The 25,956-nt window shown below is 52.9% G+C and overlaps 1 protein-coding gene across 3 annotated transcripts in view; it reads left to right on the top strand.

Moving 5' to 3' along the window:
- The window catches only part of Ift43 (intraflagellar transport 43), an 84,860-nt gene extending 71,295 nt beyond the window's left edge, over positions 1-13,565 (top strand). For 2 of the 3 annotated variants that reach the window (XM_006990300.3, XM_076551120.1), the window contains exons 6-9: positions 12,229-12,301; positions 12,508-12,583; positions 13,069-13,131; positions 13,290-13,565. In XM_006990300.3, the coding sequence (XP_006990362.1) occupies positions 12,229-12,301; positions 12,508-12,583; positions 13,069-13,131; positions 13,290-13,409 (332 nt within the window). In that variant the 3' untranslated portion in view covers positions 13,410-13,565. Of the gene's footprint in view, positions 1-3,697; positions 3,976-12,228; positions 12,302-12,507; positions 12,584-13,068; positions 13,132-13,289 lie in introns of those variants that run through there. The other variant, XM_076551121.1, reaches the window with a different exon arrangement.
- Positions 13,566-25,956: the final 12,391 nt, after the last annotated feature.

Genomic DNA, 25,956 nt, shown 5'->3' on the forward strand with positions numbered 1-25,956 from the left:
GGTGCTAACCTGTGGGGTTGCTGCCACACTTACCGTGGTGATAATCGCCCTCTCACCGCGGAGGAGGTCAAAGCTCTGCTGCGTTAAATGACTCACAGGTCACATGGCCAGGAAACAACGAGGCATGGGCAAATTAGCAACCAGCTCGCCAGAGGAAGAAAACCAGTCACAAAGGGCAGGGTTTGCCAGCTTCCGTGGTGCCATGGTGGCTAGTTTCAAGCTAACGACAGGACATGACCGGCCACAGTTAGGACAGGCGGGCACACCGTTATATATCATAGTCCCGCTGTAGGCACTTATCTGTAATAATGGTGAAAGCGCAGCTAACGTAGCCTGTAGGAAGTGCTGGATTGTGAGTACTGAGTCTCCTTGTTTTCAGTGTTACTAGTGATGGTGTATAACCTCATTAATGTTTGTTTTTGACAGTGTGTGCTTTTCTGATTGAACAGGATCCAAAATCACCCCCAGAGACAAACCACAGTGTGGCTGTGAGGAACTTTCTAGATGAGGTTAATTGAGGTAGGAAGACCCGCCCTATGCTGGACTGAATAGAAAGGAGAAAGCTAGCGGAACACCAGTATTCATGTCTCTGCTTTCCCAACTGTGAATTCAAAGTGACCAGCCGCCTCGGGCTCCTGCCACCTCGATTTCCCTGCCACTGGGGACTGTGCCCTCAAACTGTGAGCCAAGATAACCCCTTTCCTGACTTGCTCATTGCCAGGTGTTCTGTCACAGCAACAAAGAAAGTAGCTGTAAAGTCAGCTTCCCCTTACTATAATAAAACACCTGAGCCAGGAACTCAGGAAGAGAAAAGGTTTGCTTGGGTTCCTGGTTTGGGACATTGCCATCTAAGAGGAGCCCCACAGCTTTGGGACCCTGGAGGGGGTTCTGTGTAGCTATGGCAAGAAGTGTATGGCTGACTTCTGTTGCTTAAACTGGCAGAGCTGGCGGGGTAGGGGTGGAGGATGGGGGATGGAGGGGTGGGGGGAGTGAGGGGTGGGGGGAGCTCTTTGCATCTGAGCAGTATTCTGGAGTTTCAAGTCACACTAGATGTATTCATTACTTTTGAGTCACTGTGCCCCCAGTATCTGCTGGAAACATTTATTTTGGCTCACAGTTTTAGAGGGTCTCAGTCCATCACAGAGGGGAGACACAGCGGGGCCGCTCATTTCACGGTGGTAGAAGCGTGTGTTGGTGTCTGTTTGCGTCATGGTGCCCTATGATGATATGACCTTCAAAGCCCCGGCCCCCAGTGATCTCCTTCTGCTAGCTGGGTGCTACCTCCTAAAGGTCCATAGCTTCCCATGGTAACAGTGCCAGCCAGAGAACACATGTTCGTAGCTGGTGAGCCCTTGGGGACACTTCACATTCAAGCCATGACAGACTTGCCACAGCTGCTGTCAGGACGTCTTGGTCTGAGGCACGGTTAACAGCGACCTTCTCTGGGAGTCCATCTTTGTTCCTATGAACAGCTTACTCCCATGTCCCCATCTGAAGGGGCAGAAGGAGAACAGAAGCATTGCACCTTGTATGCATGCATGTTTTTGATGACGCAGGTTGTGGGACCTTCCTCCGGGAACATGGGAAGCGCCCTTAGCATTATTGCCACTCGTAGTCTGGCTGGAGGAATGTGTTTCATAGTAGGTTACCCAACATTCAACTGATGAGTGTGAAGGAGAATTCCGTCTCTCTGAAATCATGATAGAAATGATGGTATGTGTTCTTAGCTCCTGGCTTCTTCCTCATGGGTATGGGAGGCAGAATCTTGATAGGATGAAATTGCTCCTATTTAATTCTCTGAGGCTGTCCAGATGTGGCTGAGAGGTGGTCCTGCCTTCCGGGCCAGATGCAGTCCCTCTTCCATACAGTTGTGAAGGGAGTGGACAGCTGCGGCATGAGGGCCGATGAGCTCCATAGCGTAGCCAGTTCCACATGGGGAACAGCGGCCTCTGTACGGAGACCCTACACACATACACTCGAATGTACGTGACCAGGAGGTAGAGGCTTGGTGTCCTAGGATCTTTTGCAACTGATAGAAACAGCCCCAATGGTCTCTGCCATGAAGACAGGTGTAGCTACTGAATTGCCTCCAATACTCAGCAAGTTGTCTTGGATGGCCAGCGGCTGCCCACACACTCCCCATTCGATGGTTGATTGCTCACATCGAAGCCCCGATACCAGGTGTTGCCTGGGTGAAATGGAAAGGGACAGGTATGTTTATGTGTCTGGGGGTAGACATGGCATGTCACTTCACCCTTGCTTGGAGAAAGAAGTCTTTGCCTTCGGACACAAATGGAGATTTGTTCCTCCAGGACCTCAGCGAGCCAAACCTCCTGGTGGCCAAAACCTGGGGAGGAGGTAGTAGAGGACCCCCCAACTCTTGCAAGTGGTGGATCTTCCTTCCTCTCGTTAGTTTCCCTAGCTTTCTAAAACTTGCCTGCCAGTCACCGACCATGGGGACTCATCTATACACATCCACAGGAGGACAGTTTGATTCCTGAGTCCATAAGTGTGGTTGACGGACTAGGTTTACCTAAAAGACCCTTTAAGAGAAAGCTCTTGAAAGATGATTACAGAATTGAGACACCATCATTTAAAAGTGCCCGAGGCGGACTCTTTTGAAAATTGCTGCGGCTGAGGGACAGAGAAAGAGCCACACAGCCCTTGATTGTGGCGCTGTTCCCTCAGGACCCGTCCTCCCCTCCCCCTCCGTTTCTCATCTGATAAGAGAGAGAGGCAGTAAGACTCCTCATCTATCTTATGAAAATCCGATTCGGAGTGGCTGTGATCAAAACCAGCTGGCTGTCACCAGCAGTGGCCTTTTCGTGGAGGGAGCTTCTCAGAGGTGTTCCGTATGTGGGGTGTCGCTGGTGGCATCGATCAAAGGAGCGTTTTTTTAATAAATATATATAAGGAGAGACACAAAACCTAAGGATTTGGAATGAAAGCGGTGTGGTTTGTCTTGTTGTCTTTTTTTTTTTTTCCGGGGAACATGAAGAGGATGAAATAGAATTCGATATGCCTGGTTGCTAACACACTTGGAGTGGTGCCTCCACGACGGCGCTCTCAATGCCGCACTGACACCGTGTCACTCGTGGTGGGCCTCTGTGAAGAGTTCCCTCAGTCTCCATCCCTCCGGGCCCCTCATCCCCTCGTCCTGTTTCAAGTTCTTTCTTCCTCCTCGTCTGTCCTTAGCGCAGGCCTGCAGATAAAAAGATGGAGAAAAGCCCCAGGGAGCTCCGAGGAGCCCGCTCCTCATTTCCTTCAGCTGCCAGTCACCAGTGGGAGGACGACGGTCCCTGGAGGCCACCCCAACGTGTCACACCCAGGTCTCCTCAGCATTGGGTCCCTGGAGGCTCCTGGCGTCTGGGAATCCTCTTGAGCTCTCACGAGCCCCGCCCTGGAATCAGTCCCAAGGCTCAGTCCTGGTTGACGGTCCTCTGTGTGGTCATCACCGATCCCTACAGAGCTTTAGGAAGGCTTGGGGGACGGGGTCGCAGAGGGGGGGGTGCTGAGGAAGAAGCTCCATCTGAGAGCTGCTCCAGAAGCGTGGTGACCCCCCTCTGTGGGTCCTACACACCACACAGTGCCGTGACTCACACGGTGCTCTTACCTAGCCTCTTCTCTGCTGCCCATCTCAGGAGCCACGTACTTGCCCGGAGTGACCTTTTATTTTTTTGACCTTCCTCTTCTCCAGGTCTGCTCTGCCTCCCTGGCAGCATAGGAGTTTGGTTTAGCAGGAGCACATGGCGCTGCCCCGTGTGGGGCCAAGCAACTGTCTCCTACCTCAGGCTTCCTCAGGGAGCTGCCCAGGCGTGGCGCTGTCTCCAGCCACCGTGGTGCCCGCAGTCGGTCCTGTCTTAGGCTTTTGTAGTGTGGCTTTCTGGCCGCCGTCACCATCCCTGCACTCTTCCTTCATCTGCCGATAACAAGGACAGCCTGGACCCTGTGTTAAGGAGTAGAAATCACAAGGGACAAGCCTTCAGACAGCAGGCCTGCCCGGGACCTGGAGAGCTCAGCCCCTGATTCAGGGAGTTACGAACCACTCAGGACTCCTCCGAGACCTCTCTCCCTTGTTCCTTCCGGTGTTTGAAGCCTGTTGCCCACCGCTTTCCCCTTCTTTTCTCCCTTTTAAAAAATTCTCCATTTTTTCACTTAGAAAAAAAAAATTATTTATACGATTGAGATCCACTAATTAAAGCCATTTTCTGGTATTTGGTTACTGGAGCGTTTGATGTCTCTCTGACAAGACCATGAAATGCACGGGGTATCCACAGGGACAGAATTTGCTGAACACGGCTCTTTGTAAATGAGGGGACATAGTGTCGCAGCAGCTCATGAATATGAAACGCCCATGATGCCACCTCAGTGGACTTGGGAACACAGATGAATCCTGTCATGTGCTAAATGAGACCAATTTCTTTCACTTAACTTCATCTTCAATCAGACCTTCTTCCGTTTGCCTGCTTAAAATTCCCCATACGTGATGCAGAAGGTAACAGCATTCAGTAAAACAAAGTTTTCAGCTACAGAGAAACGGCACAATGATCCCTGCCTTTGGGTCACCACCTCCGAAGAACATGGCCATTGTTTTCTCTCACAAGTACTGACTTCTGGCCCTCATCAGTTTGTCCGGACTGCTCTTACAGGGGCACCCTAACACAGTGTGCCCGGATCTCTTTCATGCGGGTTGACTGTTGAACTTGGCTGTGAATAGTGGACATGAGTCCTAACAGCTCATGAATGCCCCGCAGCGTCCAGGTCACAGGGTGGGAAGAAGTTTGTGAAGAGATGTGTATTCCAAGCAGTTAGCCGATGAAGGGGTAGGTTCAGATGTTGTCATAAACACCCGAGGGGACCTGGGAAGGTAAACATGTCAAGGAGAGAGAGTGCCGAACTATAGAAGAGATGTTATGTTGTTCTGCAAAGCCTATCTGGACATTCACAGAAATCTCCCACCAAGAAAATCAGGGGAGGGCTGGGATGAAACTCCGGGGTGGAGCATTTGCCCTGAGTGTGCAAGGCTCGGGTTTGATCCCCAGCGCTGCTAAAAGAAAAACCAGGCCAACAAGAAAGAATAATAACTCAGTGAAGGGCTCTCAGCCCGAGACATCTTCTCCTGGGCAGGACCCGGAGACCACACTGGTACCTGCTTGATTTCCTCTAGGCGAAAAACCAATGACTATTCAGGCTGTCCTCAGGGCAAGCAGAGTCCACCTAAAACATCGCTCTCTGCCGGCATCATGGCTAGGACCCATACTCTCAACACCTTGGGGGCTGAAGCAGGAAGATTGCTGTGAATTTGAGGCTAGCTTGTGCTAGAGAGAGACTTGTCTCAGAAGGCCAAAGGAAGGTGGTCATAGTCGGTCCTGGTGCAAACAGCTGGCTGGGGACAGAAGCTGCCACGTGGTGTGTTGTAGACATCTGGAGCCACCTCACCTGAAGCAGCAGTTTAGCTTTTTTTTTTTTTTAAGAATTTATTTTTACTTTATGTGCATTGGTGTTTTGCCTGCCTGTATGTCTATGAAGATCCCCTGGAACTGGAGTGACAGACAGTTGTGAGCCGCCATGTGGATGCTGGGAATTGAACCCCGGTCCTCTGGAAGAGCAGTCAGTGCTCCTAACCACTTAAGCCATCTCTCCAGCCCCCAGCAGTTTAACTCTTCATTGTCAGGCCAGGGAGTAGAATGGGATCCCTCAGGAACAGGCATTGAGTGTCTGGGTGTGGTGGTACCACCCACGGTGGAAAACGTTTGTGGATAAAAGGACTTCTCACGTCCTTCAAACCAGTTGTGATTGATGTACATTTATTAATTAATTATGTTTATATTTATACAGGCACTATTTATCTGTGTTTTTATGTTGCTAGGCTCAGACCTAGGGCTTTGTAGTATATGCTCGGCAGGGACTCTTCCAACCAAAGTACATCTGTAGCCCCATACTTACCTCAGTGAGCTTAGCTGATTGGCTGGATCTGGGAGGTAGCATCGGTGGGCTTTGGTACTGCTTTTTTTTTTTTTTTTTTTTTTCTGGTGCTCTTCCTTTGTGAAGCAGATTCTCAGAGCTGCTGTTATACATTCCCCCGCCCCCCAAGCCTCTGTGAGGAGCTTCCAGAATATGGAGATGGGCGAACAACAGCATGCCCCAGCCTCAAGATGGAGCCAGGCAGACATAATGGCCCACATGAACAACTCCTCTTTTGCCCCTTTGTTCCTGACTCATGCATTGTTTCCCAGCAGGCCTTGCAGCTTACACGTGAGGCGAAGCCTTTGCTGTGCTAATTTGAAACCCAGGAAGTGTCCAGGGGTTGGTCACTCTTGGTAGGCCTGAAGAACAGGTCCTACTGAGGCAGCTCCAGCCTCAGTGGAACTCACCCTGTGGTGGGAAGAAGGTAAAGGAGATTGGCTTGGCCCTTCCATCCGCTGGACTTGACGTTGGAGGGGCGTCTGTCGATTCAGTTCTGCTCAGCCCTCCTTTATTTTGCTGCTGTTTATTTGGGGACATGTCTTTGACCCCAGATAGTTTACCACGGGGGGGGGGGGGGTGCGGGGCAGGGGGGGGGGCGGCACAGGGTAAATCCACTTACTCCACTGTGAGGTCTGTCTGAGGTCACGAGTGAATTATGCAAGGACAAAATCTGAAGCTTTTAATTCTGCCTGTGGGATTCGGAGTTGATCAGAGAGGCGGCTCTCTCAGTCCCTTGGTATGTTGTTTCCTGTGTGCAGAGCCTCCTTTCCAGGTTGGCCGTGTTTATTCTACCCGTGTTCCCATGGTGTGCACACAGATGACCCGCGGTGCGTGTCCTTCCTCTCCTGGTACCGTGTGCCCTCTCCTGCCTAGCCCATGCCAGTCTCTTTCAGGCCACGCACTCCGGCCACCCAAACCGACCTCCAGGGTCGCAAGGTGCATCTCCCCTCCAAGTGCCCTTTACATTGTCCCTGCCAGGTTTTTTTGTTTTTGTTTTTTAAGATTTATTTACTTATTATATATACTGTGTTCTTGCCTGCATGTGTGCCTGTGCACCAGAAGAGGGCACCGGATCTCATTACAGATGGTTGTGAGCCACCATATGGTTGCTGGGAATTGAACTCAGGACCTCTGGAAGAGCAGCCAGTGCTCTTAACCACCGAGCCATCTCTCCAGCCCCGGCCCCGCCCCTCCACTAGGTTTGACCTTGCTTCTTTTCTGGTTCTCAGCTGCTCTATCCCTAACTCCAACAGACTCTCCTTCAATCCTCACTCTACGCCCCATATTCTAAACCAGATCCTCCCTGGACTGGGTCACATGCATCATGGTGCACTCACGTAGTAGAATACTAGATGGCTGTTTGAAAGGACATGACACACCTGTACGTCCAGGACAGAACTTACAGCACTTTAAAAGGACAGGTGTGCTGTGGCATGCTCCATGTCTCCTTAAATCCTTACAAAGTTAAGTGATGACCTCTGAAGAAAGAACTCAGGCTTACAGAAGGAAGCTTAACTTTGCATGCTAAACTTCACTATAGCATTCAAATTCGTTGCACCTATAATGTGCCTTTTACTTTTGGGAAAAAAAAATAACGATTAGGTCTCCCTATTGTTTTCTCATAGGACGAAGTCAGTTTCCTTCCTAGTGTGTGTTCTTATTTGTAGGCAGGATATTTGTTTCTGTCTACTATGCTTGTCCGGCTGGTCTTGATGAAGACCAGGGCCCTGCCTGCCTTGTGTGCTGCCCCTCCTGGCTTCGCCTGGCAGGACACCTTGCACATGGTGGGTGCTCAGATCAACGAGGTGACGAATGGGTGGGTGGGTGGGTGGATGGGTGTGTGGATAGATGGGTGACCGGACAACAAGAGGACACTATTTCCCACAGTGTGACTGAGCAGGCGCCATGTGGGACAGAGAAGTAGCCAACATAGGCAGGGCAAGGAGGGATGCCTTAGGACCCTGGCCCGGGGCTGTGCAGCAGATGTTGGGGGCAGAGAGACTCCACTTGTGTCCCAAGCAAGGAGGTGCAGGATGAGTCCCAGGGCACTGCCTTAAACAAAGATCTCCCCTCCCCTCCCGCTTCTCCCGGCTGCCGAAGGTACCTGGCCCCTTCCCCGACATGGTGGGGCGGTGTCTCCAGGTTCTCTGGTACAGGAACACTCTTGCCATTCTGTGGGCTGTAGCAAGTCAGGCACTTGAGTGGGGACTGAACTTATTTAGATCTGGGAACCCAGGGAAGCCATCCTACTGTTGGAAATCTCTTGACCTTCCTCTGTAAAAGAGGTGTCTTTGGAGATAAGATGCTTACATTAGAAGAGTGAATTTCCTGGTTTGAGAGCTCGGAGGAGGAGTCAGAAGCCTGCTTCTGTCGCTTGTTAAGGACTTCATCTCACACAGGCCACTTAATCCTACTTCACTCTCTCCTAAAAACCTGCCGGACCGTCACCAAAGGAGTGTAGGGCCACAGCCTCTCCCCATGCTCCATGCCATAATAGTTCCCAGTGAAGTAACAGTCTTGTGGGCCTGGCCCTTCACTTTATAGATGAAGAAACTGAGGCAGAGAAGGCATCTGCTACCCAGTTAGTGTGCAGTGGAGCCTGGATTCAGGACTTGTGCTCCTGACTTTGGAGAGGAATTCTGCACACCTGCGTGGCTCACCTCACGCCACTGTCCTTGGTTTTCAGGAAACTGGGAGAGAAAAGGACAAAGTAGATGGAATGACCGGTTTTTAGAAGCAGTGGTAAATTGGCTGGGGAGATAGGTCAGTGGGAGAGGACTGTCCTGACACACAAGCCCTGGGGTATGGGCTCAGTCCTGCAAAAAGGATGAAATAGTGTGCTAACTTCTCAACAGAACCAAACTGACTCCTCTTTCCCTGTCCTCGTCTCTATCAGAACGTGTGTTCTGAAAGTGTCAGATTACAGCCCGTGTGTGCCAGTCGTGTATGTGAGGGTGTGTGTGTGTGTGTGTATGTGAGGGTGTGTGTGCATGTGAGGATGTGCACGTGTATGTGAGGTTGTGTATGTGAGGATGTGTATGCGCATGGGAGGGTGTGCACATGTATGTGAGGGTGTGTGTATGTGTGTGTGTGTATGCGCATGGGAGGGTGTGCACATGTATGTGAGGGTGTGTGTATGTGTGTGTGTGTGTGTGTGTGTGTGAGGGTGTGTGAGCATGTGAGGGTGTGTGTATTCGAGAGTGTGTGTATGTGAGGATATGCACATATATGTGAGGGTGTGTATGTGAGGATGTGTATGTGCATGGGAGAGTGTGCACATGTATGTGAGGGTATGTATATGCATGTGAGGATGTGTATGTGAGGGTATGTGTGCATGTGAGGATGTGCACGTGTATGTGAGGGTGTGCATGTGTATGTGAGGGTATGTATATGCATGTGAGGGTGTGTATGTGAGGGTGTGCATGTGTATGTTAGGGTGTGCATGTGTATGTTAGGGTGTGCATGTGTGCATGGGAGGGTGTGCACATGTATGTGAGGGTGTGCATGTGTATGTGAGGGTATGTATATGCATGTGAGGGTGTGTATGTGAGGGTGTGCATGTGCATATGAGGGTGTGTGTGTGTGTGTGAGGGTGTGCACGTGTATGTGAGGATGTGTGTGCATCCTCTGTTAGCACTCTCCATGTTTTTGAGACAAGGTTTCTCACTGAACCTGGAGCTCACCGATTGGCTAAGCTAGGTGGCCAGTGAGCTCCAAGGATCTGCCTGTCTCCACCTCCAGCACTCGGGTTACAGGTCATGTTGCCACACCCCCCTTTCTCCTGAGTGCTGGGGATCTGAACTTGGGACCTGATGCTTGTACAGCAGGCACTTTATCTGCTGAGCCGTCTCTCCAGCCCTGAAGAAGCAGGTTTCTAAAGTGTGTATTCTTTCTTCCCCTCCCTCTCTCTCTTCCCCTCTCTCTCCCCCTCCTCTCCCCGTCTCCTTCTCTCCCTCTTGCTTTGTTCATGGCGTGTGTGACGGAGGGGACAGGCTGGGGAAAGGGAAGAAAGCAAACACTGACTCCCCAGAACATCCTCTGACACATAAGCTGGCCCTTGCCTGTGTCCAAAACTCTGCAATTTTGAAGTTCTTTGAAGTTTGCCCAAAACCTGCGCCATGGCCACCTGTTCCACTGGGAGCGGGGAATTGGATGGCCGGCCTCCACTGCGATAGCTCAAGCTGTCACTGCACCGGAATGTTCCAGCTTGTCTTGGCCTGGCTGTCATCGCTGGCTCCGTCTCACTCAGGCGGTTCACCGGGTTCTACTGGGCACCGGGCTTCCAATTAGAGAGAAGTCCCACTGTGTGGCCAGCCTCACCAGTGCCGCTCCGAGCGGCCTTTTGCCAAGGCCTGCGCTGACCTCTGCTCCGTCACAGATGGGCAGGCCCCACGCTCCCTTGTGCACATTTGGAGGAGGGGAGTGGGGCCCCACAGGAAAGCCCGCGGGGAGCGGCCGCGAACGCTGAGCCAGAAGCGCAATTCCTCAGAGTTGGAGGATGCTGGGCTGAGTTGACAGGGTCCAAATGCTGAAGTTGTGGAGGGAAAGGGGACTTGGGGAAGACCCCCGTCCTGAGCCCCGACTCAGCATGGGCCATTTTCTCAGCAACTCCTGAATATTCATCTCAGGCTGGACTCCGCAGCCAAGGAGAGCCAACAGTGAGCTAGCTGCCGACTGGCTCGCTCGAAAACTGTCACTCTACGGATGGCACGGGGCACAGCCAGCTTCTCTGTCCCTCTGCCGGACCCCGACCAACTGGGCAGCCTCAGAGCCAGGGAGCCCCACCCCCAAGCTGTGCTGATTGTGGGAGCTAGGATTTAGAGAGCTAAATTCCTATTCGTACTAGAAGTTAGGGACTCTTAGGGAGCTCTGAGTCTTACGTTTTTAACAGGACAGGGAGATAGAACCCAGGCTCAGAAGGGCCCCCTTTTAGATACAGGGCTTGCGGAGTGTGTCTCATTATTTAGGGGCTGGCGCGTGCGTCTCTTGTTTAATTCCCGTTGGCAGGTTTCTCTTTATTTTCAGCCCTCTTCACAATGCCCCTTCTCTGCCTGTCTCTCTCTCTGTTTTATTTTCTGCGTACCCGTCTCCTTCGCTCACTCCTCCTTCTGAGTACGGCGAGTCTGTGAGTCTGCAGTTAGTAATAAAGACGTTTGTGGACTCTGGCTTAGCGTGACGAGAGCAGTCACAGCATCTAAATAATGAATAGGCTGCAAGTGGCAGGAGTCTTTCCAGCTGTTCATGGAATGACTTTTATGCCTCTTTTGGAAATAAAATTGCATCTAGCCCATGGAAGCCCTAGCTTCCCCTCTGGGATGTTTTTGCTTGTTGTTTATCTGCAGTCTTATGGTTTAGGGTCCCAGGACCGCCTCACCCCATGTGGCCTTTCTTCTTGCCCACCACTTTTTCCCTTTGCCCTGATTGATTAAAACAAACCCCCTAAACAAGCCAGTGATAGTCACTTGGAGGAAATGTGTCTTCGTCTCTGTGGATACTTTTTGGCAACTTAAGCCGGCTGCCTTAATGAAGCGATGGGCCCGTCTCCTGGTTCTCCTGTTTGTGTGACATCTTCGGACTGCTGGGAGGAGTGGTCTCCTGTCTCCACACAAGTGTGTAATATGTCTGGAGAGGTCAGAGAGGGAACTCCCAAAGATAGCAGGAGAGAGCGGGACCACGAAACTAGTGTCACGGCCGGCCTGGGAGATGCCAACCCTGCTCTCTGACAGTGTCAGGAGCCAGGTTCTGTGACCGGAGGTAAGCAGCTGGGAGCCTGACCGGGCCGGACAGCTGCTCCCTGGAGCTAGGGGACCTGTAGATCTCCTTCATGAATGGGGGTGACCCCCGTCTGCTTGTGACACTACACATTGTCCGTTTTGTCTCTGACCGTGCCCAGCCCATCGGCCCCACCCTCGTCTGCCCTCATAGGCTTCTCCAGGGGCTGAGAGTTTCTTCTCACTCTTCACGTTTCTCCATGGAGAGCCACCTCAAAGCCCCTCCTCCCAGACTCCATCAGAGTCCCTGAAGCAGACTCAAGGTGAACCCCGGGAGGCAGAGCCCATCAGGAGGTTCGCCTTCCGTGCATTCTAAGGCCTGTGGCTCAGAAACGGATGCAGCTCCATGTTTGAGTCTGTCTGGGCATCTAGGAAACCACAGCCTGCAGTGGCAGGGCTGGCACGTTGAAGCTGACTGAGCGGTCAGTGGGGATGTAGACAGGAGCCCTGTGGATGCTGCGGACAGTGACATCTCCACCTCTCCTGACAGACATTCCCGTGATCCCGGATCTGGAGGAGGTGCAGGAAGAAGACTTCGTGCTGCAGGTGGCGTCCCCTCCGAGGTGGGTAACGCTAGGTGTGGAGTTGGTCATTGACACGCTGCAAATGTCGTCTGCCGTGGGCCTTGCTGGTCTTCCTGGCAAGGGGTTCCATTCTATTCTTCACACTCGACTAGGACATTTTGTCTGCACACAAGGTTCCAGAGATGGTAACTCCAGAGCTCTCCTGGAACCCATACTGCCTATGACTCTCACTCTCCTCCCTTCAGCATCCAGGTAAACCGAGTGATGACCTACCGTGACCTGGACAATGACCTCATGAAGTACTCAGCCTTCCAGACTTTGGTGAGTGGACCCACGTCTGCCTAGAGGGGCCAGCTCCGGGGGGCCTCCATGGGGAAAGTTCTCAGTTCCTCCAGAACTGTACACACTTCCTCCACATCTCAAGGCTGCCTAGAAATGCTGGAGGTGACGTCCTTGGCCATCTCAAAACATACCTGAACCTTCAGTGGGCCATAGATTCCTGTCCCAGGCTCCCAGCTGCTCTCTGGCTACACTCTTGGCACACGATGGCCACCTGATGGCCCCCCTGTTGCTATCTACCCTTGTGGACATCCTCTGTGCTCTTGGTGTTGCCCAGTGTGGAGGACACCACAGCCTCCCCCTCCTTTCCCAGTGGCCAAACCATTCACTTGGGGTTTTGTGCTTTGAGCAAGGTTTTTCTGGGGTCTCAGTTTGGGGATATCCATCAAACACAAGCTCCTCTCCTTAGCTGTAAAAGTGATGCTGAGGCCGTCGAGGGTCCAGCCTGACGTTTTGTGCATCCGCAGGATGGGGAAATTGACCTGAAGCTCCTCACCAAAGTGCTGGCGCCAGAGCATGAAGTACGAGAGGTACAGTACTCATCCCTGCCCGGCACCTCCATGCTCCTCCAGCCAGAGAGCCCCCCAGCTTAGCCCGGGCCTTCCTGGGCCTGGATAGGGTGGGAAGCTGGCCATGGATTGGAGGGAAGGCTTTTCTTTCTCTTACCTAGCAATCTTTATCTTGGCAGGATGACGTCGGCTGGGACTGGGACCATCTGTACACTGAGGTGTCATCAGAGCTCGTCACAGAGTGGGACCTGCTGCAGGCAGAGAAGGAGGACCCTGTGGGACCGTTCAGATACACCTGACCCAGGAACATCACCGTGCATTTGAAGAAATGCAAGAAGCTGAAAATCAAGGGGGCTTGCAAGCAGCTTAGGATTTTATACTGACTATTTTGTAATAAACTATTTCAGTAGGCCACATTGGATCATTCCAATTCAATAAATGGCTTCATCCTGTGAGTATTTCTTCCATTCTGTCCAGCACCTTCTTAGACTCTTAGACTCCTAGGTGATGAAAGGCAACATTTTCTTTTCTTTTTCCTTTTCCTCTGTTGTTGTTTTTGTTGTTGCTGTTTGCCCAGATGCCCCTTGAGCTTCTGATCCTCCAACCTCCGTCTCCCAAGTGCTGGAATTACAGGCATGAGGCAGGAAGGTGACTTGTAAATGATCAGATAAGCGCTCTAAACCCTCCATATAATTGAAGAGCATGAGGGCACGTTTAAGAGGGAGGGAGGGAAGGAGAGAGAGAGGGAGGGAGGGAGGGAGGGAGGGAGGGAGGGAGGGAGGGAAGATGGCCGTGTTCGTAGCAGAAGTTGCCACTTCTCCGGAGGCCTCGGCAGCTGCCTGGCGTATGGCACCTGGAGACTGCTTACCTGAGTCCTGGGGGAGTGGCCCTTTGGGGCCATCGGGTGCACTAGTGTGCTCCAGCTTCACTGTGCCTTCCCAGAACAGCAAGCAGTAGGTGTGAGGGGTCAGGATACGATAATGAGAGGATTTGGGCAGGAGGGGTGGCTGTTGAGACAACACTCTTCCGTCTGTCTGAGGAACCTCAGAGTCCCCTAGCTGGTTCCAATTGGGAGGCTCCACCCAAGCGTCCCTGAGAACCCCACAGAAGCTCTCCCTTCAGAACGGGGTCCCTTGCTGCTCACCCCTGCTTTCAAGAGCCTCTGACTTTCCAGGCACACCACTCACTGCTGGTCCACCCTGGTCCCCAGCCTCACTACCTGTTCCAGAATATGCTGAGATGGGCACAAAGCCCCACCCACCTCCTGGACAGACTCCTGGTTTTGTTTTCCTCTTTTTCCCCCAAGATACCCTGTGGGGGACGGGGTGGGGGGTCGGGTGTTGGGGTGGGGGTGGGGAGGTGGTCTCCGCTGCCTGTACTGGCCACGCGGGCCCGGGAAGGCTGCCATAGCCAGCTAGCTAAGGCCCATTCTCTGGCCACAGAGTGAGCCTTCCTGCTTGGAAAGCTCTTCATTAAAATTCAGGAAAACAAAGAGGCTCCGCACATCAAAAACCCACTGGGGGGTTATTTTTGTGTGACTACAGTGCCCTTCCCCGGTGAGCCACTGGGCTCCAGATCTGCAGAGTGGATGCTTGTCTGTTAATTATAAACTCAGGGACTTAGTGGCTTTGGGGTCCCGTTGCCTCCTGTTTCAGTCACACTAGACAGGCCTTCTTTGGAATAATTCCCTTGGCCACGGAGAAGTTTTCATCCGGGCTGGCTTTTCTTGAGCCTACATCCTTCTGAACCCCAGAGGACAAAGGCTGCATTCTAGTCCCGTAATTACTAGCAAACTCCATAGCGGCCTCCAGGCTCTTAACAACCTTGGAGGTCTTCAGCTGGCCCGAGCTAATGGCTAGGGCTTGGCTCCTTTCTTCTCCCTACAACCGCAGCAGATTCCAACCCACACTGCGTGCTCCAGTGTGCTAGCCGCGGATCTCTCAGCAAGACGACGACGTGCAGTGCCCCGGCAGCTTCCATCCCACAGATGTCGAGGGGGGCGGGGACGGGACACGGTGAAACACGCTTCACCCATGTGACGGATGCTGAGGCTGCGGCTCAGAGACAGGAAGAGGTGGTCCAGGCTCGTCCAGCGTTGAGTGACAGCACTGGCCTTCAAAAGCATATTCCACCACACACATGACACCTGGGTTTTCCCTCCCCCCTATGTTGCCTTCGGCTTGCAAAAGTAGTCTACTAGAATGAATGGGCAGCATCCAACATGTTCTAGAACTTTCTGCCACTGCCCCTAGTCCCAGAGCAGGCATCTCTTCTCATTCTGAAGTGCCTGCAGGCTTGCAGCGTGGGACCTTCCATGCGCCGGAGCACACGAGGCCCAGACATACACGTCGGCATTTAAAACGGGGTGGCCCATCTGGGGATGTAGCTCCGTTAGTGGTGTTGGCCTAGCATGTACAAAGCCCTGTGTTCAGTCCCCATGCCGCATAAACTAGGTGTGGTGGCATCCCCCTGTAACCTTCCTGTTGGGGAGATGGAGACGGGAGGATCAGAAGTTCAAGGTCACTCTCAGCTTCATAGCGAGTTTAGCATACATGAGACCCTGTCTCTAAAATAAAATAGAAATGTGTGAGCAGGAGAGGATTCCTATTTGCTGTAACATTTGCTCAAAGATCTGAAAAGAGTAAGACTGTTGGTCCAGCGGATAGGACCCTCCCAGAGCCAGGAGACTGAGATGGGCCAGGCCTGGCTGACGGGTATTAGAGGTCAGGGTATGGAGGTCAAGTAGATGAGGAGAGACAGGATGCTCTGCCTCTGTGTGCCCAAGGTCTCTGGATGTCACAGGCATTCTCAGCCTCTTCTGGCCTTCTAGCATCATAGGAAAAAAAATTCTTCTTTTTTTTAAATTCCTATTCATGTCTCAGCCTGGAGGAGCAGAGATATTCATGCTGTGGGGAATGGGAACAATGGACTCTGTCATGTACCAGAGGTCGGGAGGTGGCTGCTGATCCTAGGCCAACCAGGTGTGCCCAGTGTGCTGGGCAGACAGAATGTATTAAGAGGTTTGCATGGCACAACACTTCCTGGAATTTGCAGCTCTTGATGAAGAGCCCCAGTGAGAAATGTATGGGCAAGCCTGGAATGGGGTGTGGGGGGGCGGGGAGCTGTGTCTCTGGAAGCTGGCTTGTCTTGACTGATCCCCAGGAACCTCCTGCTCCAGAGTTTCAAGCCCATGCTCCAGAAACAAACTAAAATATGCTACTGATGGCAATGAGGGCTTTATAGGTGAAGAAGACCTCTGCCCAGTGGGTAGGGGGGCCTGTGGGCACACTGGGCTGAAGACGTCTGTGCAAGCTGGTTATTGAAAGCGTTCGATTCGGTGATTTTCGTAAGTTTGGGGAGCTGGGTACATCACTGTAGTGCCCTGTTCCCTGCTGTTCCCTGGCTGCCCTGATCCCCGTGTGCTTACAGTTAGAATGGCTCCAGTCCCCAGCCCTAGACAACCTCTCATCTGCTGTGACTCCTTAAGTTTGCAGTTTCTAGACGTTTCTGATACCATACGTGTGATCAGAATAGGTAGATTTTTGATTCTGGTGGCTTCCATGGAGAAACATTTGCCTAATCTCTTCTGCTGCGTGGTATTTTTCTCCACTTTCTTTGTTTTTTTTTTTTTCATTGATCGTTGGTGGATATGTGGGAGGCTTCCAGTTAGAGACGGAACTCTGCATACAAGGCTTTATGTGGACAAAGGCTGTCAGTTTTCTTAGGCGGATCCCTGGGAGAGGGGTTGCTGGATCATACACGATCACGTGACACTCAAACTGTCCAAGTCCCCCAGAGCTTCGGTTTGTTGTTGTTTCTTCAGTGCTGGAGGGCATCAGTCTTTAGTTCTCGGTGTTTTTATGTCTCCTCCGAGTCTTTCAAAGGCGGCTGTTGGCATCTTCGGGAGGTATTCTCCTTCCTTCTCCCTTTCTCCTCTCTCTCTCTCTCTCAGCTCATCTCTGTTTGCCGGAACATGTTTCCACTAGCCTGGAAGTGCTGTAGGCGTGAGACGGGGAGATGTTCACATTTCTGTCAAGCTCCGTGTGCCTTCCAGGAGCACAGAGCCAAAGGAGACATGGCCCCGACCTCGAGATGCTAATGAAGTAGCAGAGAAAGGGACAGGAGCAAAAACCCCAAAGCAAAAGCCCTGGGCTCTGCTCCAGAGCGCGGAGGAGAGACTGAGGAACTCTGTCAAATAAGAGGTTTGCTTGAGCAGAGGTCAGTAAGTCCCAGCCCGCCAAGCCAGCCCACTCCTTATTCTGTAGTTTTGCCTGAACACAGCTGTTTTCACATGTTTACACGTGCTCCGTGACTGCTTTGGGGCTAAGTGAGCAGAACTTAGTTGCAACATAGATCATCCAACCTATTAAGCTTGAAATAGATACTATTTAGTCCTTTCCAGGAAGAGGCTGCCAACCCTTCCTTAGAGGGAGAACTTAAAATGCACTCTCAAAATTTATCTGTTTGTTTCTATCCCAAGAATCACGGCAGCAGGCGTGATGTGAGTTAGACGTAAGGAAAGATGAGCAGAATGGAGATAGTCTGGCCCCTCAAAGAGAAAGAGAGAGAGATTCCCTATGAAAAAGAATTAATGCATCCATTTCAGTAAATTGGGACATAATCTATCTGGGGACAAGAAGCTGGGAGTGGGGGATTCTGGGCCCTTTGCAGCCCTCTGACGCTATTCATCTCTAGGAAGCAAATGCCTTCAGTGAGCCCAGGAGAGGCAGGGGTGGGTGGATGGGTGGGGGGCGCCCAGTGGACACAGTGTGAGGACCGAGGAGGAGGAGGGGAAACCCGAATTTTTCTTTTGGCATTGGGAGAGGCGGAAAGTAAAGGTGACTGGGGCAGACAGAGGAAGAGGCCGGTCCTCTGCGGCTGGGCTGGAGCGAATTAATTCACAGCATATGTTCCCAGCATCTGTCACAGGGACCTGGACTGGAAGGGTTAGCAAGAGAGGACCGTGCCAGGGTTGAGCATTAGCCCAGCATTCCCAGGCTGCTGGGGCTCTTGGCTTCCACAGAACGAGGGCCAGCCAGCCCGCCCAGGAACATCTGCCACAGCTGCAACCCACGAGCCTGCCTTGGGGAAAGGAGACAGGCTCTGCTACAGGCTTTCCACGAGAAAACACCTGGCCGAGGCGGGGCTTGGAGACTTCAGAGCACCCCCCCCCAAAGTCTTCTATTGCAGTCAGCCCTCCCCAGCAATCACAGGTCTGGCGGGAGGTGGAGCTGGAGCGCAAGGAAGAGGGATAGGGCTTGGGAGGCCCGACCCTAGGTAGAGTGGCACAGTAATATTGGAGCTTCCCTTCAAGTGCAGTCCCGGGTCCCCCGCATGCCATTCGGGCTGCTTGGTGCCATCCCTAGGGGAGATGACAGCCGACTTGGAGGAAGCGAGGCTGGAGGGCAGGGTAGTTAAGTATGTAGATCATGCCAGATCTCTGCCCTGCTAGATCAGAGTGGGATGACCTGGGCATGTTCCCATACCTCAACTTCTGTCTACACGGGGAGGTTGAAGACACTTTGTAAGTCCTGGGGCATTAGGTACAAACGGGGCCTGGGTGGGCATTTACCCCAAGGTCACAAACTGGAGGTCCACAGGCTGACTTGGGCACACAGGACATGTTTATATGATATGCATGCTTTTTAAAAAAATTTCTTATCAGCATTTAGAGCTGGAAGGAAGGGCTCCTGCTGGACCCTAGCTGGAGCTCCAGCTTCTCTCCGATTGGGAGGCAAGCACAGGGAGATGGATGTATCTGCTCTGGGGCTGCAGGCAGGCCCTGGGGCGGTAATAACTGGAACAGTGAGGCATAGCTTCTTGGAGTATTGACAACTCAGAAGCCCCTTGGTCCAGCCCATGTCCACTGTCCGCCTGGGCACTGCCCAAGCCTCTTTTGCTTATGATGAGTGTTCCCAGAGAACACCGCCCCGCAGTAACACTCCTAGCCTGAAACTTGCACCCCATCTCCTACTCCTTGTCACAGTAAGGCCCTGGCCCGATACAGGAAGAGATCGTGGAAGCTCTGGAGGATCTGGCCCACTTACTGGGTTGTCCTCCTCTGGCCAGGAGCTGACTCCTGTGTCCATTGAAGCTCTAAGAAGAGTTTAGGGGAGCCCCGGGGGTGGGGGGGTTGCATTTCTAGAGCAAATAACTGGAGCCTCAGCCATTATCCCCCTTCCCCCCCCCACTCCCCGCCCAGTGCTGTTTATTAAACTTCGACCTCAAGCCAAGAGTCTCTGCTCCTTGGGAAGCCTCTGGCCCACATGAGAAAGTAGAGAACATGCCCCACCCATCCCTGAGCTCAAGACAGGGCATAGCCTTTCTCCAAGGAGGACCATGTGCAAGGAACGTGGTTAGTGTGGCCTCTGCCAGCACAGCTTTTAGGGTCTGCCTCAGCATCTGGGGTGCTGGGCTGATGACTGGGAACCGGCAACAATACAAGGCTGGCTGCTCCCCTCCAGCACGGGCCTCTCACCATCTTCGGGGCAGAGCTCCCCGGCTGAGCTGCCCAGGCCCTTCTCAAAGCTAGACTACCTTTGAAGGCTTGTTTCCCTCCTTCTGTCCCCTCACCCAGCTCTCTAACGATGGCGGCCACCCAAAGCCTCCCCTGCCTCGTCTGCCCATGATTGCTCACAGCGGTGAGCCGCAATAAAGCTTTTCTATTTCCAACTCTGCTTGAAGGAGGAAGACGTGGGCTCTAGGAGGACCAAGACCCCCAGAAGAGGTAGGCGTGGGAGGTGTGAGCAGTGGCCTCTTCTCCAAAGCTGTGTAGGAACCCTGTGGCTTGGCTGCTTGTGGGCGGGATTGCGGTGGCCAGGCAGAGACACTGTAGAACCTCGCTGAGCATTGTGGGTACCAAAATGGAATCCAGTGTCACTGAAGAGGCTCAAAAGGAGGCATTTAGCAAAGGAGTTTGGTCTCCCAGCGGGAGAAGGAAAACAGCTGGACCCTCTGCTGAGGTAGGATGCAGTAAGTGTCTGTTGGCAACTGTCTGGGCATGGAAAGAGGATGTCAAGATACACTAGTCCTGTCCAGAGGCGTGGATTCACCTCCAGAGACTGGCTCTGGATCAGGGTATTATTACCTCTGGGAGTGGGAGAAGGGATGAAGACTAGACAACTGTACCCCTCAGGCCTTGCCATGGCAGGAAGTAACAAGGCTCAGTAGGCAGAACAGAGTGGCATGTATTCTGCCGGCCAATGAAAGCTTCTGAGGGCGGCTGATGGACCAGCCTCACTCTAACAGGATCTTGGGGGATGGCTCCCACAGCCTGAAGGATGAAGGCTGAGGAGCAAATGCGGAGTGAAAATGGACCTCACTGAGCGCGAGCGAGCGAGCGAGGCTGTGTAGGGAGAGAAAACGTGCTCAGCAAGATGCAAAGCCAAGACGACAGATCACGCAGCTCCTCAAATCTAAGGGGTGCAAGCAGGTTGACTAGAGGAACCGTGAGAAATTTGGGGCAGAGGAAATGTCCCCTGTCTTGGTTGTGATGGTGTCCATCTGTCATTTGTAAATAAGGTACGTTTTACTCTCTCTAAATTGCTCCTCGGGGCCCCAGACTTAGGTCTCTCTCACAAGATCTCTTAGAAGATTTCCTGGGGTCTCACCCGGACTTTCCTGGACCTGAGCTCCGGGTCAGGAGGCAAAGGGGCCCTGTGGTGCCACCTCACCTGCTGACTCCAAGACCAAGGTACTGCCAGACTCCAGACAGCTTATCACCGGTCCCTTGGGTGTAATTGGCCGCTGTGCAGTTTGGAAAGGAAAATGCAGCGATTTCGACCACTGGAGAAGGCAGGTGGCCCAACCTGCAGGTGAACCTCAGGCCTCCGGGAGCCAGCTTTGACGTTCTCCTGCGAGCACGGGTTATTCAGCACAGAGTGAGGAAGGACGGGGGAATTAGATGGGCCAAAACAGTTTTGTAAGGGGAGTGCCTGAAGAGGGCAGGCGCTCCTGCACGCCATCTCACCTCAGAATTCTTCCCCAGCCAGGCCTCCAGCAAGGCCCTGAAAGGACACGGGGTGCTTCTCTTTACTCTAAGCCACCTCCTGGGTACGAGGGTAGCAGAGAGAACACAAAGCTCTCTGGGGTGTTTTTCCAGGGCATCGGAGGGCTGAGGAGGGGCAGAGGGTGAGGCCGTCTCAGCAAGAACATGGAGGTCCATTCTTGTTAGAGACGGAGGACCCCGGCTTGCAGAGCTAGATCAGGTGGTCTCTAGGGGTAGGAAGGGTGCTGTATTTGGCCTTAGAAAGAAAATTGAAGATGGACATCCCTGGGGGCCTTTGACACTTTTGTGGTTTTGTTGTTGCTGTTTATTTTTTCCCTTTGTGTATGCCCTCTCTCTGTCTCTGTCTCTCTCTGCCTCTGTCTCTCTGTCTCTTTCTCTTTGTCTCATGGGTGTCATGTAGCCTAGGCTGGTCTCAACTCACTATGTACCCAAGGATGACCTTGAACTCTTGGTCCATTTGCCTTTTCCTCCCAAGTGCTGAGATTCTAGGTATGCACATCGTGCCCCCCCCTTTTTGTGGTGCTGGGGGGTCTACACCCAAAGCTTCGAGCATGAGAGGCAATCAGTCTACCAAGGAGCTGTCTCCCAGGCCTCATGGCACAGTGGCTTTTAACTCACACCTGAAGAGTACTCTGTGACCAGGTGCTCTATCAGACAACTCCCTTCATGGTTAGGACCGAGATCCAGGACCCTACAGTGCCCTTGGTAGCTCTGCACCCATGTTCACATAACTCACCTCCAGTCACACTGAGAACCAGGGTTTCCAAAGTGTTTGCCGGTTACCACGCAACCCGCTCTGTGGGTCCATCATCTCACTCAAGTCTCTCGGTGGCAAGATGGACTGCCAGCCAGGCTCACTTCTGAGGGACAGGTAGCTGAGGCTTGAGCCCAGGCCTTCCTCAGTCCCTCCTCATGGCATTCCAGATGGGGAGGGTAGCAGCCACACCTGTGTCGTGTACCTGTTAGTGTTCTGTTCCTTCTCCCCCGTGACAGGTTGTAGCGAGGTTCGGTCCTCTGCCTGGCTCTCCTGCGGTGAGTGATACACGGCCATGTGTGGAGGTCACACGTGGCCAACGCTGGGTGCGGCTCTGCTCCTTGTGGCCTCTGCCTATTGGCTGCACTTAACGAGAGCACTGGATGCCAGAGAGAGGAGTCCTGCCTTTGAGCCAAGGACATCAGGCTTTCTTACGATCTTCTTGAAGTGGCTATTGAACATGTCTTCTTAGCATGCAGAGGAAAACACCAACACTTGGAGGCAGGATCGCGGCGGGCACAGATGTCAGAAGCCCCTGCAGAACTCCCGAAAATATACAGGCTCCGAGAGACTGGGTGCAAGGACGACGGCGGATAGGCACAGAACAAGCTGCTCCTCAAAGCCAGAATTGAGAAGCTCTGTTGGAGGCAGAGATGGCAAACTCCTGGCTTGCAGGACAGATAAAATGCAGCCTCCTGGAAAGACCCAGCCACACTGAGTTACTTCTGGAAGCACTAACTACAGGAAGCGGCGTGGGCCTTGCCGGGCTCATGAGGCCCCTCCAGTGTCTCCCTCGCCTTCTCGCACAGGTTTCGGGGACATTTTGAGTTGGTGAACTCTGATTAGAGGAGATGACAGTGTTTGTGTCTGTCGGCGCCAATGCCAGCACCCGGAACAGGACAGGGTAGGATGGTCCCAACGCTTGCGTCCTTCCTGCACACAGGTGGCATTGCCTGGCTTTGCAGAGCTGTTGAGAGGCTCGGGTTTGTCTCTCCCTGCTCTGCCACTGTCTGTCATTTGTCAGCTCCTGTCACACACACTGTGAGAACCATCGAGACATGGAATGGGGCCCCAGCTCCAGGTTGAACGCCCTGCCTGGCAGAGTTCACAGACCACCTGTCCTTTATGCCCCAGAGGAGACCGTCAAAATGCAGGTGCCTGGCCTCCACTGGAGACCTAGGGAATCTCTGGGGCGGGGTCTGGGAGTGTGCACTCTGGAAAGAGTGTGTCGGGGCTAATCGAGCCTTTGGACAAATCAGCTTCCTGAAAGCAGGTGACCCAGGGAGGCTTCACTCTCTGCCCCTCTCTCCCATCACCCCCTGGGACTCTGGGCACCTGGGGAGGGGAGGTGGCCTTCTATCAGAGCCCATCTCCTGTCACTTTCAGGGCCAGTTCATTAGTCCTTTATTATTCCCATTCTCCTGTTTATCATTATTAATGATCACGCTCCACAGGCCAGGGTGCTGACAGCTCTCACTGGCCCATTCTTTCTGTCCGTCCTAACCCTGCCTGCTTATCTAGCATTGACCTGATCTTTTCTGATTTAATTAAGAAGTGCTGGTCAGCCCACCGCTCCCAGGTGGAGAGGGGAATAGCATCTCTCCTGCTAGGCCTTGGCGTGATGGTCCTATAGTCTGGGCATCCACCTCCCAAAGGGGTATGGGCACAGGGCAATGAGTCCCAGTCTGGGCTACCTAGTGAGATGCTAGTCAAAAAAAAAAAAAAAAAAAAGGCTAAGATTCTTAAGACTGGAATCACAGAACATGAAATCAAGGCTGGTCCCTTCTGTGTGGGGCTCTAGCACCCTATACAGGCCAAATGCCAACAAGTGGACTTCGGGGTGAGAGTTGGGCAATAGCAAGAGAGACACCCAGCCTAGACTATCGGCTTGGCAGCTTGTCCCTCCTGCAGACCCCAGGGTGATGGGCACATCCATTTCTAATGCCACCTGAGACAAAATGGGAGGCCAGAGGCCCAGAGTCATCATTCAGAGGCTTCTGGGAGAAGTGCCACAAATCGGCGGGCATGATTGACTAGATCCCCAAAAGCAGTTGCTGGCACAGCCTAGGGACGGGCCCCATTCGGGCATTCACCGGAAGTCCCCCACCTTCAGGGTAGCATCAGAAGTTGCGTGGACACTCACTTCCTGCTTCTCCCGTTTACTGTGCATCCCTTCTGCCCTGAGCCCTGTACCAAACTCTCTAATAGACGGATTCCTCCTTGCAGCGACTCTACGAGGCGTGTGCGTTCTTGCCTCCCTGCTACGGATGAGGAAACCAAAGTAGAGAGAGGTCTAGTAGCTTGTCCAGTCTCTAGTGAATGAGAAAACCAGACGTGTCTGGGGCTAGGAAACGCCCGCCGCTGCTGCCGCCACCACCGCTGCTTCCACGGGGCTCTGGATACAAAAGAACCAGGAGTCCTGGGGGAGGGGCTGGTGCAGGTGGGCACAGCGGATGGAGCGGGGTGCATGTGCACCTGGGTATCGCAGCAAAATGCACAGATACCCAGCGCCAGCCAAAGATGGAAGCGTTCGTAGCAATTAAAATGTTTTGCCTCGGAGCTGTTTAGAGCTTTGGTGTGTGTGTGTGGAGTTTTCTGACTTCAAGGTGTTGACGGGCCCTCTAAATGGTTTTGTGTTTTTAATTGCAGCAAATGATGGCGGGACCATTAGCTTTCGCCTCTCCGCGGCTGTCTCTGAACCCTTCCATCCTCCTCCTTCTATTTATTCTGTTTAATTCAGTCAGGTAGCTCCGGGGCAATGGAGATCAATACTTCCCTTTGATAGCACAGAGTCAGGTTTGAAACCTAGAGATAAAACTGACACATTTTGTATAAATTTAATTAAAAATGCACCTTTAGTGGCTTGTTGCGGGCACAAAGCCCAGTGTCTATCTCTCTATCTGCCTCTCTCCCTTTCTCTCTGCCTCTCCCCTGGTCTCCCTCTCCTGCTCTTTATTTTCTTGTTCCTAACAGGGAGATCTCAGACTCTACCTTACCCCCAGAGTCTCAGACTGGAAACTTCTGTGCTGAGGGATGGTGAAGGAAGCCTAAGGAATCCTAAACAGAGCAGCCGGGGCCCCTTTTTTTCTCCAGGGTCGGCTGGGGAGCAGGGCTGAGGGACTGGGTTTGCTTTTCTGTTTAAACCCTTCTTTGGAGGCCACAGCCTATAGGCTCCGGGACCCGTCTGGGCTGGAGCCCCCGGCTCCTGCCTGGAGGTCTTTTCTCGAGGTGTGTGTGTGACAGAGTCCAGGAGGTGCCGCCGTGTGTGCCCCTCTTCCTGGGAACCCCAGGGCTGGTGCACACATTTGTCTTGTGTTTTCTAATCACTCCTTCCCGCCTTCCCTCTGCCTCTCCCTGTCCAGCTCCACTCAATCCCGTTCGGCTTTTCCTCATTTTTCACTTGAGTGGGTTTCCTATCCCCGACTCTGCTCTGGCCTCTCTCTGCTCAACACCAATAAAACACACTCAACACAGGTAGAACAAGGTGCCCGGGGTTGGCTTGACAAATGGCTTACCCGGCCCTGGCTAAGCGGGGCTGTAAATCGCCCTTCGTGCTAGCCCATCTGGGCCTGGGCCTGTTGCCCATAGTCCCTTGGTGGGGCCTCTGACTCTGAATCTGGGCGGCCTCAAGAACCCTCCTTGGGGATCCTGGATACCTGAAGGGAACAGGGTGGCGGGGGTGAACGGCAGAGCCATCGGTACCTATGGCTTTTGCTTGCTTGTATCCATGAATTTGGTGGCTGGAACTCCAGCAGCTGGCATTTATGGCACACCTACTGTGTGCCAGGCACGGTGCTGAGGCTTGGCACTGAGTTTAACTGAGTAGTCACAGCATCCCTATGAGGTCAAAATCCAAGTGCCTCCATGTCACCGATGATGGCCCCGATGAAGGCTCAACAAGGTCATGTCCTTGCTCAAAGTCAGCTGCCCCGAGAGCAGAGTAGGACAGACAGACAGTACCCTCCCACCCTGGGGCTATAAAGCCTGAGTTTTCCACTTCCCAGGTGGGCGACACCAGCCTGGACACGAGAAGGAAGATGTTAATAATTCAGTGCTATGGAGACCAGGTCCTTGGGGAAAGCTG

This window comes from Peromyscus maniculatus, chromosome 14 (genome assembly GCF_049852395.1).
Source record: "Peromyscus maniculatus bairdii isolate BWxNUB_F1_BW_parent chromosome 14, HU_Pman_BW_mat_3.1, whole genome shotgun sequence".
Classification (NCBI taxonomy): domain Eukaryota; kingdom Metazoa; phylum Chordata; class Mammalia; order Rodentia; family Cricetidae; genus Peromyscus; species Peromyscus maniculatus.